The sequence below is a fragment of the Glycine max genome, chromosome 15, assembly GCF_000004515.6.
Source record: "Glycine max cultivar Williams 82 chromosome 15, Glycine_max_v4.0, whole genome shotgun sequence".
Classification (NCBI taxonomy): Eukaryota; Viridiplantae; Streptophyta; class Magnoliopsida; order Fabales; family Fabaceae; genus Glycine; species Glycine max.
Window position 1 is genome coordinate 4629922 of NC_038251.2, and position 16472 is coordinate 4646393.

Genomic DNA, 16472 nt, shown 5'->3' on the forward strand with positions numbered 1-16472 from the left:
TACTTTTTATTATAAAAAATGATAAATAATTATATAGATATACTGATATAATGTATTAAGTAAAAAAATAATTATGTGATAAAAAGTGATAGAAAAAATATAAAATATTAATAATTTTATCTCTTCATTTTATCATTGATATTGTTGTGTTAGATATTATATTTTGCAATTGTTGAATTCGTAAATTAATATAATATAAATAATTTTTTAAAAAGGCATATAAATCAATGATTTGTTAAATATATAATTTACATCATAATTTTATCGTTGATAATTTAATTATATTATATTTGATAAATGTAAGATAGATACCATAACTATCGCAGCAATATCAATAATATGTTAAATATATAATAATTTATCTCTTAATTTTATCGTTAATAGTTTAATTATATTATATTTAATAAATATAATACATCTTTTAAAAACCAATAACTTTTCTCTTTACATTTAAATCTGTGTATTAAAATTCATTATTAAGTAAAAATATAATTAACACGAAATTATATAAATATGTGTGATTTGTATTTTTTAATGAATTCATTTTTTAAACACAATTTAAAGTAGAAAATGCAGATATTTGAATATAATATAGAAAAATATATTAGACAACTGTAAAAAAAATATTATTATAAAAAAAGCATTTTAACCTAAAAAAATAATAAGGAGGTCGAGATATCAGAAAGCAGAAGAGACTAGACTACAATATTAACGGTGTTTTCATTGCTTTGCTTTTGCTAGTGAAGTGTGCGTGCGGGGTTTAAGAACTGAGACAAACTGACCCTAACCCTAAACTAAACCTGCAACGACGCCGTCTTCCGCCGCCATGGGTAGTAGCAGTAAGAAAAGGAGCTCCGCTACCGAGGAACAAACCCTCGCCGCCGCCGATGCTCCCAAACCGCTCATTAAGAAACCGAAGAACACCACTACCGACGATGATAGTCAACAACAACAACAACCTTCCGTCAAGCCCATGGAGAGGAAGAAGAAGCGTAAAGCCTTGGACAAAGAGAGGCGCCGAACCACATCCCAACCCGAACCCGAACATGCAGCTTCGGAGCCCAAACCTGCGCCTCCGTCCACGGATTCACCTAGCTCTAGCGGCGGTGTTATGCCGGAGTTCCACATTGGAGTGTTCAAGGACCTCGCGGCGGCATCCGAGTCGGCGAGGGAAGCCGCCGCGAAGCAAATGGTGACGGAGTTGAAGGCGGTTCAGAATGCTTATGATTCGCGCGAGGAGAAGGAGAGTGGTGAGGGTGGATTGAAGTTGGAAGCAGAGAAAGACGATGGATTGGATAACTGTGCTTCGTCTGTGAGATACGCTGTTCGTAGGCTCATTCGCGGTGTTTCTTCATCCAGAGAGGTTTGTCACATTCTGTGATGTTGTTCTTCTGTTTTGTTATTGGAGCATTGGAACTAGCCTTGCGTGTGCTTTTAAATATAATATATTAATGAATGCATGTTATGTATACCAGTTCTTTAGATTTTTTTTGCTTTTTTTTTTTATTCTGCTTTATTCGTTCACTTTAATTAACTAACGTCTTGGTTTTACTCTGCCGCTAAATTACCTATGTTTTCTCATGTTCTTCATGGCTGCTAGGAATATATGTCAAATTTGTTGTGATATCTTCCGTTTGCATGATAAACGTTTTGTTACATTGGTTTGAAGCAGGCTTTTATATGAAATAACATGACATGCAGATTGTTGGCTTTGAAATGCTCTTTTTTTCTATGAGGTGCAAGTGTCATGGAATCATGCTTCTTGTTGCAAGTTTTATTTGAAAAAGACATCTACATTTTATTATCTTCTTTCTCTGCATAGTGTTAGGAAAATGTTTCTGATCATGATGTTGTTTGTATAGTTTTTTGCTGGAATAAATAAAATCTGCACATTGATGCTGCAAATTTGCTTATTGATTGTTGCTAAGATAACATCTTCTATTTCTTTTGCAGTGTGCACGACAAGGTTTTGCTTTAGGTTTAACTGTTTTAGCTGGCACGGTTCATAACATTAAGGTTGATTCATTCCTTAAACTTGTAGTCAATTTGCTGGAAGTAACTTCATCAATGAAGGGCCAGGTAGGAATTGGTAGTGGCATGGTTATTTTCTTTTGGTTCATTCCTCAGCATGATAAGTACTATATTTGTGTATTCCTTGTGAAATTGCAGGAAGCAAAAGATTGTCTGTTGGGGCGCTTATTTGCTTATGGTGCTCTGGCTCGATCAGGAAGACTCACACAGGAGTGGAATATGGAGAAAAGCACTCCATACATTAGAGAATTTATCAGTGTGCTTATCTCTCTTGCAAATAAAAAGCGGTACTTGCAAGAGCCTGCTGTCTCAATAATTTTAGACTTGGTTGAAAAGGTTTGTACATTATAAAAATAAGAGAATTTTACATTTAAAATGATTTTGTTATGATTGTCTTGGGTTTCCACAGGTTTCAATTACTCATGACCACTCTTTACTTACATTCCATAAAAGGATTTTATTTTTTTATCCCCTAATTTACATGTGCAAAATTTGTGGGTGAAGATTGTCTACAGCCATTGCTTGTATCCTGGTACATCTAGTTGTGAGAATGTAAAAGGAACTTTTTGACTTATGGGATGTTTTGGTGGACCTCTAGGATTGGATTGCTAGTACATTTTCTATGTCAGATCCCTGTATGCATATGTCCATGTGCATAGATCCTCATAGGCACCTGCAAACAACTACTTGCATCATTGAAAGTGTCTATGCTATGAGTGGATCACTTTCTCATAGGGTCATCAGTTCATTCAGCTAATTTGAAAGTCTTGTGGACCATTTGTTAGACTGTGTTTTGTTTGACTTATTGTATGCCACAGCACTCACTAGTTATTCTTGAGACTCACTTCACTCTGCTTCAGGCTATATGTTTAACCTTCAAATCCTGATTATCATTTCAAGCTTATTGCTTATCATTCATTATTATTATTTTTTGTAGTTACCTGTTGAAGCATTGGTGAATCATGTTCTTGAAGCTCCTGGGCTGCAGGAGTGGTTTGAAGCTGCTATAGAAGTAGGAAATCCTGATGCTTTGCTCCTCGCTTTAAAAGTTAGAGAAAAGATTTCTATTGATAGCTCTGTATTTGGTAAACTTCTGCCAAATCCATTCAGCTCTAGCCAGCTTTTCTCTGCTGATCACCTGTCCTCCCTGAGTAATTGCTTGAAGGTAGATTATATTCATTCATCTATGTGTGGTCAATACTGTATTTGATTAAGTTATAGAAAGAAATGATTCTTGTGTATTTTTAAAATTTGGCAGGAATCAACTTTTTGTCAGCCTCGTGTTCATAGTGTCTGGCCAGTTTTGATAAATATTCTGTTACCAAATACTATTTTGCAATTAGAAGATGCTGCATCAGCTTCAAACTCATTAAAGAAACACAAAAAGAGTCGAAAATCTAGCTCCTCTGATGAAGAAATTGCGAAGAATCTTCAGAATTTTTGTGAAATAATTATTGAAGGTTCCCTTCTCATCTCATCTCATGACCGTAAGCACTTGGCTTTTGATGTTCTGTTTCTTCTTCTCCAAAAGCTGCCGGCATCTTTAGTTCCAGTGGTTCTGTCAAACAAAGTTGTTCAGTGCCTGGTGGATGTACTATCGACAAAAAACACATGGCTGTTTAAAGTAGCACAGCATTTTCTGAAACAGCTGTCTGATTGGGTGGGGGACGATGATGTCAGAAGAGTTTCTGTTATAGTGGCTATCCAGAAGCACAGCAATGGAAAATTTGATCGTATAACACGGACAAAACATGTTAAAGATTTCATGTCACAGTTCAAAACTGAACCTGGTTGCATGCTTTTCATTCAGAACTTAATGAACCTCTTTGTGGATGAAGGTAATGCCCTTGAGGAACCTTCAGATCAGAGTCAAACTACAGATGAAAATTCTGAAATAGGGTCTATTGAGGATAAGGATTCTCCTAGGACCAATGGAAATTCTGATTTTTTGAAGAGTTGGGTTATAGAATCCCTTCCCAGTATTTTAAAATTCTTGAAGCTGGATCATGAAGAGAAGTTCAGAGTACAGAAAGAAATCATGAAGTTTCTGGCTGTTCAGGGTCTCTTCACTGCATCACTTGGCTCTGAGGTGACTTCGTTTGAGTTACAGGAGAAATTCAGGTGGCCAAAATCTCCCACATCGAATGCTCTTTGTAAGATGTGTATAGACCAGCTGCAATTGTTGTTAGCAAATGCTCAGAAAGGGGAGGGCAGTTGTCCTTTGGCCAACAGCGTTGAGCCAAATGATCTTGGTTCATACTTCATGAAATTCTTTGGCACCTTATGCAACATTCCTTCAGTTTCCCTCTTCCGGTCTTTAGATGATGTGGATCAAAAGGCAGTAAAAAAATTGCAGGCAATGGAAACTAGATTATCGAGAGAGGTAATTATGCTTGTGACCTATTATTGATGCTTAGACAAAAACTTAATATGGTCTTATTTTTTCTTCACTATGATGAAAGCTAGGTAATTCCATGTACTAATTAATAGTGTCTTATGTGTAAAATTCCACAAAATCTTCATGTTGAATACTGTGGTAGTTTGTTGTTGGTTGTCTTGCCTTGTGTAAGACTCCCAACCACCCCTGTATGCAGTACAGATTTGGGGCTCACTATTACCATCTATATGCATGGGTTTGCTACTTTTGGTTTTTTCTTGTTTTATTTGTTTCAGAATTTTTTGTACTAGTAGGATTGTTCCCCAAGATTTGGCACATTTAGCTTCTTAGTGTCTCTGGGCAGACTAGCAGTAAAGTCTGGACTGTTTGTTTTTACTTTAGTCATGCTTTGCAGGATAATTTAGGAATATGAAAGATAGAAAACATTAATATGTTCCTTGCAATTTACATAACAAAAAGGAAAAATTAGTGGATGATAATCCATCTTAAGATATTGTGGTAATTTTTTATGTGGCATTTGCATATATAAGTTCTTGAAATCTTTGAACTCCATATGCTTTATGGTTGATAGACTGATTTTCTTGTTATTCTCCAAGTGAAGAAAGTATTTAATTATCATTATGTTTTCAAGATATTAAATGCCCATGCCTTTTCATTTAATACTTTTTTTATAAAGTATTTGGAGGATAGCAAGGAGGACATAGCATTACTTATCATCTAATAAGTTTTTGTGATAGAGTATTATGTTATAATTTACATCTTGAATTTGTTTACTATCCTTTGTGAGTGTTTCTGCATTTGCGCCATTAAATACATTGTGGTTGAGTTGTGTGAACTATTGTTATTTCATTATATATGCTTGTGTTTCATATTTTTGTGGTAATATTAAGCAGGAAAGGAGCCGTGACTGTAGCACTGATGCTAATAGATTGCATGCACTGAGATACTTGCTTATCCAGCTGCTTCTGCAAGTGCTTCTTCATCCAGGGGAGTTCTCAGAAGCTGCATCTGAACTCGTCATTTGCTGTAAGAAGGCCTTTTCAACTTCTGATCTTCCTGAGTCCTCTGGAGAAGATGATGTGGAGGTTGATGATGCCCCTGAATTGATGGACGTTCTTGTGGATACATTACTGTCTCTGCTTCCACAGTCATCAGCTCCTATGCGGTCTTCCATTGAACAGGTCACAATGAAAAATGTGGTTTTGATCTTTGACAGCTATCATTGTACATCAACTAGATTTGATTACCACATTGTATTACCTCAGTGCACGCCCATATGTTGCATCTTAACATTGTACTGGGGGAACTCCATAAACCTACATCTAGAACTATATGGGTAAACTGTGAATGTCATCTTTGGGGGGCAGTAATTCTTGATTTTGTTTTAATAGGACTGGTCAGATTTCACATATTCTATTAAAAATGAAAAAGATGAGTTACCTGGATTTAATGGATGGTATGAACATGCTATCCAAAAATGGATGCAACCTGTGACTTACCTGGCTATGGTATGAGTCATGATATAGATTTGTCAGAGACTGATTGATAATTGATTGAGCGATATATAAAAAATTGGCAATTGTGCAGAGTGATAATAGGGGAGACGTTGAAGTACTTTGTTGAAAGACAATGTTATTTAAGAAAACTTAGTTGTTTCTGGCCAGACTCCTAATTTAAATTTGACCTGGATATCATGGCTTATGTACTGTCTTGCTATTTATCTAACACATGGCTCTTTGTGCAGGTATTTAAATATTTTTGTGGTGATATCACTAATGATGGACTGATGCGGATGTTGCGGGTCATTAAGAAAAATTTAAAACCTGCAAGGCATCCAGATGCAGCAAATGCAGATGATGATGATGATGAAGATGATGACTTTATCGATATTGAAGAAGAAGAAATTGATCAAGCTGAGACAGGTGAAACAGGTGAGAGTGATGGGCAGACAGATGACTCTGAGTCAGTAGTTGAGGTGGAGGAGACTGATCATGGCCATTCCGAAGCTTCTGATGATTCTGATAGTGGGATGGATGATGATGCAATGTTCAGGATTGATACATATCTTGCTCAGATATTTAAAGAGAAGAAAAATCAAGCTGGAGGTGAAACTGCTCATTCCCAGCTAGTGCTGTTCAAACTTAGAATCCTTTCGTTGTTGGAAATCTTCCTTCATGAAAATCCAGGCAAGTATACATTGCTTATATCATTTATCACTTCTTGGGTTAGCTTTATGTTTTTAACACTGCTATTCTCCAAATGGTATTATCATACATGCAATAAGAAGAGATTGAGAAAACAAAAAGTGCCAATTTTGCATTTTACAATTACTTTTTTGCATAAAAAGTTCAAAATTGCCATGCATAGAACGTGGAGTCTTACATATGACTCTTGAATTTGCACAAATCGGGAGCCAAAAGAATGGTGAGTATTAATCATCAGACAGGCTTGGGGGAAGTTGAGGTTGAGGTTCAATAGTTTTCTGATTTTTTGCAATACGTTTAATTACTAGTTCAATGTGTTAGGGTCGTGAGCTTTTAACATCCGATTTACTTCGTGTGTACATAAATGCTCAATTGTTCATGGTGTTTTGCTACTCTACAGGTAAGCCTCAGGTTCTTATGGTTTACTCAAATTTGGCTCAGGCTTTTGTTAACCCTCATACAGCAGAAGTTAGTGAGCAGCTTGGACAACGTATATGGGGAATATTACAAAAGCAAATATTTAAAGCAAAGGATTATCCCAGGGGTGATGGAGTCCAGTTATCCAATCTTGAATCTCTGTTGGAAAAAAGTTTGAAACTAGCTTCAAAACCATTCAAAAGACAGAAGTCTGCATCTAACCTTTCAAAGCAATCAGCTGCCTGGAACCGACAAAAAATGATTTCTTCCCTTGCCCAAACTTCGACCTTCTGGATTTTGAAAATTATTGATTCAAGAAATTTTGCAGAGTCTGAACTGGAGAGGATTGTTCTAATTTTCCGTGAAGTATTGGTGGGGTATTTTGACAAGAAGTCTCAAATCAAATCTGGATTTTTGAAAGAAATAATTCGAAGACGACCATGGATTGGACATGCTATATTTGGCTTTATTTTAGAGAGATGTGGAAGTGCCAAGTCAGACTTTCGACGAGTGGAAGCACTTGAATTGGTAATGGAAATATTGAAGTCACTGTCAACAGGGAATAGTGATGAACAGAATGCATCGAAAAAGATTCTTAAGAACAGTTTGGATAAACTTTCTCATCTGTTGAAAGAATTAGTGACTAATATGCCAAGTAAACCAGCAAGGCGGACAGAGGTACAGAAGTTTTGTGTTAAGGCCTTGGAGATTTTGTCTAAGCTTAACCTCACCAAGAATTTTGTGAAAACTTTGGCACCTGATACTCAAGCTGCCCTTGAGGCGCAACTTGGTGAGCAATTCATTAGTTTGAAGAAGCTGGAAAAATAAACTACACAATTTATAATTTTGCTGCTACAGCCCGACCAAAAGAAGTTTTTGCTGTATCACATTGCTTGCACACTCGACAGAACAAAACAAGTTAGAAAATACAGTGCCATCCAGAAAAGCAAAGCAATTCCGTGATACTTTAAATTTATTCTGCTTGCAGTATGCTGAAAACGGTGCTCCGAACATCCTTGAGGTGTTTGCAGTAAGAATTTTTGGTAAAACTTAATTTAGTCTTGTTTGTCTTTTGGATATGCTTTGTTTTTGTAAACTCGACAATTGTTACACATGAGATTTTGAGTTGGTAAAAAGGGCTAAAATATTTATGTTGCTTAACTTTATTGTCTTCTTTCTTGAATCGCTGTTGCGCTTTTAATATTTTTATCCAGTTGCAAAGGCGACTTTGCCGGACGTGCTCCTTGTTTTACGGTTCTGTGGTGTACGATTTCCAATTTTATTTCTCCACCAATTTCATTGTGTCTTTCGAAGTTTATTTAGTTTTGTATACATCTTCGGCCTTGTTAACTTTAAAAATTATTAAATAATTATAAAATTTTTGCCAAGGAAACCTTTTAAATTTCCACGTGATACTCTTGCCTTTTTTTCCCATTGTAGTTTTCCTTGGTAAAGCATGTGCTTGGTACATAGACAAAATGGAAGATGGTTGGTCTTTTAAGAGATTAATTAACAATCCCGAAATTTCCAATACACAATCCACGAAAAAAGGATTTTCGAAGGAGGCCGTTCCATCTATTTACTGTAGTAATGTGTACAAGGTAAACTCAAAAAACACTAATTCTCCCGGTTCTATTCCTAATCTTTAACGATTCTATCTTAGAATTTTCACAACATTTAAGTCCACTACTTTCTGGCCTACAAATTGTTTTCTTCGGTTCCCGAAATAATTTGTACAACTATATCTATGTCACACCACAAATCCTGGAGCAGGTGGTCCGCCTCTACTCCCAAAACGAACCAACAAACAACGGTCACAATCTCTGAAATGAAAAGTAATCACAAATTTAGCCCTATCATCATCTGCGACAAAATTTACAGCAGCAAAAAATAATACAAAAAATGAGATGAGCATATACCTCTTCTCCATGTATTCGACCAACGCCCTCTAAGGAATCCAATGAAAGCAAACATTTTCTTCATCCGCGCCTACCCCACCCACATGATACCATTAGTTCCAAAAACTCACTGGCTACTACGAAAGCCCGTTGTCTGCTTCAGAATCACTCCCTGAGGAACTCCCCGAATCCGAATCTGCAATGGCGATCAAACTTAAGTTTTTCCTCACAGAAATAGCTTCAACTACAAACCAAGGACGGACTACTTAAGAGTAAGTAAATACCACTTGACGATGAGGAATCACTACTTGAACTGCCAGAGCTACTAGAACTACTACTTCCACGGCCTCCAGCAACATCTTTATCTTTCTCAATCTCTACAGGGGGAAACATACTCGTTGGCATCTCATCCCCAATGTCAATATCCTCTTCCCCTGCTTCTACTTTCTTTGCCTTCTTCACCTCAACTGGCGCCCCATCAACCTTCTCGCTAGCAGGCAATTCCTGTCAATTCAATGACATCAAAAGCAGCAAAATTAATATACGATAAGTAAGAACAAGCCCATTAAACAAAATGAACCAAGTGGTAGAGAATTTACCCCATTGCCTTTGTTAGACTGCGCATCGTTGTTGTTGTTGTTAGTGTTGCCCATCAATGCCTGCCTCTTAATCTTGCTAACCATCTTCTTGTAATTAGTCACCAATCGATCAAGTTCCCAAAGGGTCTCTGTGTCAACAGCCTCAATGTCTAGCTCGATCTCATCCCCATCCTGCTTCAAATGTCCATTCCTCCTCCGTATGATCTGCACCACCTGTTCCATTTTTTCTGGCGGCAAACTCTGCAACCCTAACCCCAACTTGTGTTTCTCCTCAAGACTCATATCCCTCTTGTTGGGGTCCTTAGCCTTCGGCTTTGGTTGCTTCAAAGGCTTCACAGGAGGGACTCGCATTGGGGATGGCGTGCGCACCGGAGACTGCAGCAATGGAGGGTTTGAAGAACTTGCAGGGGGAAGCGGAGGCTCTTGTTGCAATTTCGCAGGAGGGGGAGGAGGAGGCTTCTCCTTTTTCTTCACCCTCTCTGGCTCGACGTGGCTCCACGAACTGGCTTGCAATTCCTCCTCAGATTCGCGATCATGACTTATGCTACCTTCGAATTTCTCATGCACCGGCCGATATAGTTCCTCAAACCTCGCCAGAAGCTGCTCCGCCATGGTGTACACATCGTGACCCTTAGGGTTATAAGCTAGTGCATTGTTGAAAGTTAATCTCACATCAGAGGCAAAATCCGCAGGCGTGGCGTACACGTTCTTAGAGAGATTCGACTTCACAGTACCCAGATCCATTGGCTGCTTGATTATATCGCAGTAATCGTGGAGTTTCAATCCGACTATATCGACGGGGGCGTTGAAGACCCACCCATGTTTGTGTTTCATCAGCTTCTGCAAAACCTGGGAGCAACACTTCATCAAGTTCCCAGCCTCCGAATGCGACCGTTTCAAATCCTTCGCGGAATTTGACGGCCAGGGCCGCTTGTTGCCAGAAACTTTCTTGCTCGACGGCTTCTTCGGATGGCCGTTGAGGCTCTGCCCGGGTTGAAACTCGCTGGACTCGATTTGATTCCTTAGCTTCCGAATTTGTTCGAGCTCTGAGACGAGGAGATTCTTGAAGTCGTTGAGCTCCTTCTTCGTGCACGAAGCGATGTTGAAGGTAACGTACTGAGAGTGAGTTAGGGCGTCGTTCGATCGCCGGTTGATAGAGGAAGCATCATCGGATGCCGATTGGGTCCTCTTGCTATTCGCTAATTTAGAATTAGGGTTAGAGAAAGGTGTTTTTCCCATGAATCCAGCTCCACCGCCTCTATGCCGTTGCCAATTAGGTTCGTTCCGATTAGCAAGGACGGCGGAAGCCATGGAGGTGCCAAATCACGGCCGTCCAGTGAGATTCCGCCTTCTCTCCGGCGTGAACTCTCCAATGTGGGTCGGACAAAGCATAGGTCAGCGGGGAACTTGGAATAACGCGCGAATAACACCCTCACGCGCCGCTGGAAACCCTCACGCGCCGCCGAAGGGAGCACCGATTTGAGAGAGAAAACAACAGAAAATTAAAAGCGTAGACTTTTAGGGTTTGGAAGTTGGATTACCCTAATCTGTGCGAGGAAAGAAAGGGGGCTAACCGCTTCTTAAAGGCGATGAGATCTGCCCGTGGGTGCTTCGGGAAGCTTTCTCTGCCATTGATGCTTTCTTGATTTATGATCCGACGGATGGCGTCGATTACTCGACCGTCCCGAAACCTGACCGTGGATCTGGCACGGAGGGTGATGATTTCGTGATGCTGCCACGTGTCTTTGTCAGAGCGGAAGGATGGAGGAGGCCCTTGTTTGGATTTGGATTTGGATTTGAAGTGAATTTGGGGTGAATGTGTGTTGTACATTTAGGGTTTGACGGGGGGGTGGGCCCACGTTGATGACGTGGATGGAGGCCAAACTAAAGTTTCCAGCGTGTGGGCGAGGAAAACGCGTGTCGATGTGAAGGGTAGTATCGTAAAAGAACAGTGCAGTTTGAGAGAGGACTGGTTCTTCTTCTTCTCCTTCTTCCATTCCCTGTGTTTTCACTTAATTATAATATCAAGCGTATTAGCGCTTTTGAATGATGAATTTTCATGACGAAAATGAAAATTAATTAACTTAGTTATCAATATAATTTTTTAAGGGTTCTGCGGTAGTAGGTTAATTATCAATTAACTTAATTAAATTATAGGGATGGTCTAGCAACTTAGCTAAAAAGATTGGAAAAAGACTTTTCGTTGAAGTGATATTAAAGTTCCGGTGCGACTCTTTTTTCTTGGTTTTAAGGTGTGTACAAGACTTTTAAATTCTAATACTTAAAGATAAAACGTATCATTTTATTATTTAAAATTTTAAACAAATTTAATGGAAATAAAAGCAAAATTATTACAGTAAAATAAACCATACCCTCTTCTTTATATGTATATAAAAAATAACTAGAAATTCCGTAAAGTTAATTACTTTAAGTTGTTTTATATTTAATGAGACTAGTCTTAATTAAGTTTAGTTAATTTTTCACGCTAAGATATCTGACCATTTGGTTTTGCATTGCTCCTTCGTCGGTCAGTTATGGAATTGGTTGGAATGAATAATAGACGGATCTCCCCTCTCAATAAAGCTCTGCTCAGGTTAATGGTGTTAGGATGACGACTCTGACTTATATTATTTGGATGATTTGAAATGCTCAACACAAGTGTCTCTTTCAAAACCAAAAAATTACAGTCCACACAGTTGCTCTTTGATAGTTGCCAACACACAGTTTTTAGATTTGTTTGGATGAAAAAATTTAAAATTTTAAAAAATTTTAAATAATTTAATTGAAATTTTTTTATTTTTAAAATTTTGTGTTTAAATAAAAAAATTAAAATTGTGACTGTGAAAAGAAAAAATATGATTGATGCGTTGTTAGAGAGAATAATACTGATGCGTGAGATGGAAGAGTGGCAGGGAAATCGAAACATAGTTGGTTGCGATGGTATCTTGAGGAACCATGATGTTGAATTCCTAGGATTTTTTATCATCAACCTTGGATATCAAAAATCCATTTTTGCTGAAATTATTATAGTCATCAATGCCATGGAAAGGAGTTGGAGAAAACTTTGGATAGAATGCGATCGATTCTATGATGGTTTTGGAGGTTGTTAAAAATGATTTGGCACTGCCTTGGAACATTACAACTAGATGGAGAAAAGCCATCTATTTAACTAAGCCTATGAACTTTTTAATTTGTAATATTTACCGTGAAGGGAATACTTGTGCAAACACTTTAGCCTTTCATGATAGTAATTTAGACGAAATTTTGATAGTTGCCTTTTGTAAAGGATAGATATGTTCTTCATAACTTTAGATTCGGGGAGATGTCCCTCTTTCATTTTCCATGCGTTACGGTGCATGTCCCCCCATGATCTGTTCTTCTTGTTCATTGTTGTATTGTGGTTAACATATTTCGAAGATTGTTGGTTTGGGTGGATGATTATTCGGGTACCAATAGTTGGGATGTATGTCAGTAACAATCTAACCGCAACAGTCCCTCTCTTTTGCTTTAAAAAAAAAAAAAAGAATTAAGTTGATTGATAAGAATATTGTGTGAAGTGTACATTCAAAAGAGAAAAAGTCTATGACCTTATCAAATTGTACCACTTTTGTTAGCTTTAAAAGATGAAAAGGTCATTAGTTTTAGAAGTTTACGACCTTACCAAATTATACTACTTATAAATTAAAACTAGTTAAATTAAATAGCTAATACAAATGTGTTAAATATGACACACACATTTAGAATAGGGGATAAGATATGAGGATTTAGTTTCATTAAATGTGAATATCCTGACGCATGTACACAAAAGTGGTACTGTAATTTTAATCACTTGAGTTTTTTCCCAACAAAACTCTAAATAGGCATTGGGCCAACGTACACAACTCCAAGTTTCATGATTTCAAAGAAACCAATAAAGAGTATATGTTTCCAGAAGCACCTAAACAAGATTGGTTAGGTCAATCCTTAAAATCGATTCTTGCTAATAATCAATGAAAAACTGAGAGGCAAATCATCAATGACTAGTTCGTTGAAAAAAAAATCTTTATTGTTTTCTAATTAAAAACTTATTGTGATTATTGATACAACTCTAACCCAATTTTATAAAAATTGACAGTTATATCAATTATATTTATTTTAGTTTCTAATTGTAGTTGTTAATATATACTGTTATTATTGTATGGTTTAGACTTTGAACGTTATGACATATTTGGCTTGGTTTTGTATTTAATTTTGAATATTGTTTGTAATGCGTTATGTTGATGATATTTATAAATTATGAAGTTTAATTTGTAGCATAAAAAATTTATAAATATTATTGTGTTTTTAGTTATTAATAATATAATTATAATTAGACAATTAAATTAGTATCTTTATTATTTAAATCACTAATTTGATTTTTTATTTTGAAAAAACAGAACCCTTTCCATTCTATACAACGTTTCCCTCCATGCTAAACAAGGATTAATTTTAATAATTTGCATTCCCTGGTGAGTCAATACTAATTGACATATTCATCAATTTATCCTAAATGTAATTACTATCAATATTAAAAGAATTAGAACAAGTCAAACAAAAATATATTTTTCTATGATTCGATAATTTAAATTTTACAAAAATTTACACCGTCAATTAATTAAAAATCATTCTAACTATAACAGTATATAATGATGTATTTAGTTATTATGAAAGTTAATACAATATATAATTAATTAGATGATAGTATAAAATAATCTTTACAATATTAATACTCCTTTGTTGTGAAGGATATGTACGTAACACCCTTTATTCAGCACATATTTTTTTATTTAATATCTCTAAATTAAGTTAATAACTTATTCTTATGTATATGCTGATAAAAGTTAAAAGGTGTATTTATATAATGATGCATTTAAATTAAAAACTGTAGTTGTCTTGCAGTTACGTATTATCACTATTATACATTAAAGAAAAACCAAAAAAAAAAAAACTATTATACAATAAAGATAATGGTAAAAAATGGGGATTGATTTCATCTTCTTTGTTCACATTTTGCAACTAATTTCAAAGTGTCAATTTTTCACTTTTCCTATTCTCGAATCTTGGATATGATACAACTAATACTTAAATTCAAAGTATTTCAGCCTGATCGTTACAAACAGATTTAATTAGACCTTTTTTTTAACTTATCTTTATTATGTATTAATGCACAAAAGAGATACCATGAATGGGATTATGCAATCTTACGTCATTGGGTGTAAACCTTTTAAGCCTATATATGAAACCATTAATTTCTTCAAAAACGATAATATGAATGGTGCATCTTTGAGTTAATCTTTATTTTATTTTTGAGTAGTGCTACAAACATATTTCTTTAAATACACTTTTTAAATGATTAAAATTTATTAAAAATTATAAAACTATAAGAGAAAATAATTAAATATGATGAAAAACTCATCAAATCTTATTATTTTCAATAAATTTTAACCAATAAAAAAATGTACTTGAATAAGTGACTTAAAGAATATAATCTAACAGTTTTTTTTTCATTTTGACTGTTATTTAATCTTTGTTTTAATAAAAAAAAATTGTAATAGTATTTGCATTGCTACTAGAGATTTAAGAGACTTTTATTTCACATACTATATATTATAAGAATATAAGATTAATAAAATTTAGGTTAAATTGCTTATATTTTTATAGTTCTTAATTTTTTAGTCTTATAATTTAAAAGTGATTTTTTTAGTATCTATAATTTATATTTTTGTAGTATAAAAGTGTTTTTTTAGTTCTTATAATTTGAAAATTATAAAGACTAAAAAAGTAAGAATCATAAAACTATAGGGACTAAAAAACTGCATGAACTAAAAGAGAATTAAAATGTAAATCATTGGGATTAAAAAAATCATTTTCAAATTATAGGGACTAAAAAAATAAGAATCATGAAACTATAAGGACCAAATGAATAATTTAACCTAAAATTTATCTCACGTTTATTATGTGATAATTAAATAATTATTTATAAAAAAAAAGATAATAAAATAATTATTACTAAATATATTTTATTTTTAGAAAAATCATAATCTCACATTCAACTAATATTTATTTTCTATTCTCTTTACTATCCACTATCCTAAACTCTCAAATTCAATCAAACACATGTTTTAACCACTATTCAAAGCTCTCAGATCCAACCAAACACAACCCGACACTTACATTAATATTATTGATAATATATATAATATATTCAGATTAGATCTGATTTAATAGATTTTCAAGGCATTGACTTGTTATCCAAACCAATTACAAATATTTCTAGATTTGTGACTGCTTATTTCCCTCTCTTTTTTTTTTGGTTTGAATTTATCCCCTTTTTGTTGTTGCTTATAGAAAAATAATATTGATTAAAAAACAATCGAATAGAAAAGAAATTAATATAACAGCTATCCAATTGTTTTTAGCATCCAATGCTTTCCGATGGAAGCCATGGCAACAGAAAAGAAAAGCAATTAAGCTCATGCATAACATAGCATGACATACCTCTCTCTCTCTCTCTCTACTTTGTTATTTGATTCTTCCACACATTGGACACTTAATTTGCTGGCATTTTATTAATTAGACACACATTTTCGGTCCAAAAGAATAGCATCCAACTCTAATGACATTCCTAGAATCCCATTTAATGGGAATGCTTGTAGTATTCGTAATTCTAAGGTAGAATCAGTAACTATCTTGAATGAAAATCTGTCACCACTCAATGAAAAAAAAGAATCAACTACGTTAATGATTAAATTGCATGTTCACACCAACCGGTAAAAGAATGTAGAATTTTTTTCCAAAATTATAAATTTCAAGGAAAAATACATTTTAATTTCATATGTTTAAAAATAACAATAAGTTAAAATACCATTTATTCTTTAATAATTATTTTTGAAAAATTAAAAAAAAT

The 16472-nt window shown here is 35.0% G+C and overlaps 2 protein-coding genes across 2 annotated transcripts; one reads left to right on the top strand and one right to left on the bottom strand.

Moving 5' to 3' along the window:
• The first annotated feature begins 691 nt into the window (after positions 1-691).
• LOC100787296 (rDNA transcriptional regulator pol5) lies at positions 692-8211 on the top strand. Its single transcript, XM_003547059.5, has 8 exons — positions 692-1363; positions 1954-2079; positions 2170-2367; positions 2969-3196; positions 3290-4414; positions 5323-5610; positions 6174-6615; positions 7034-8211. Exons 1-8 carry the CDS (start codon positions 827-829, stop codon positions 7876-7878), a joined length of 3789 nt encoding a protein of 1262 aa, XP_003547107.1. The 5' UTR covers positions 692-826; the 3' UTR covers positions 7879-8211.
• A 392-nt stretch (positions 8212-8603) lies between these two features.
• Positions 8604-11110, bottom strand: LOC100819363 (transcription factor GTE7). The gene is made up of 4 exons (XM_003545698.5): positions 9548-11110; positions 9233-9452; positions 8970-9144; positions 8604-8873 (listed from the first exon to the last, which is right to left on the bottom strand). The coding sequence occupies exons 1-3, from the start codon at positions 10856-10858 to the stop codon at positions 9086-9088; spliced, it is 1590 nt and encodes a 529-aa protein (XP_003545746.1). The 5' UTR covers positions 10859-11110; the 3' UTR covers positions 8604-8873; positions 8970-9085.
• Positions 11111-16472: the final 5362 nt, after the last annotated feature.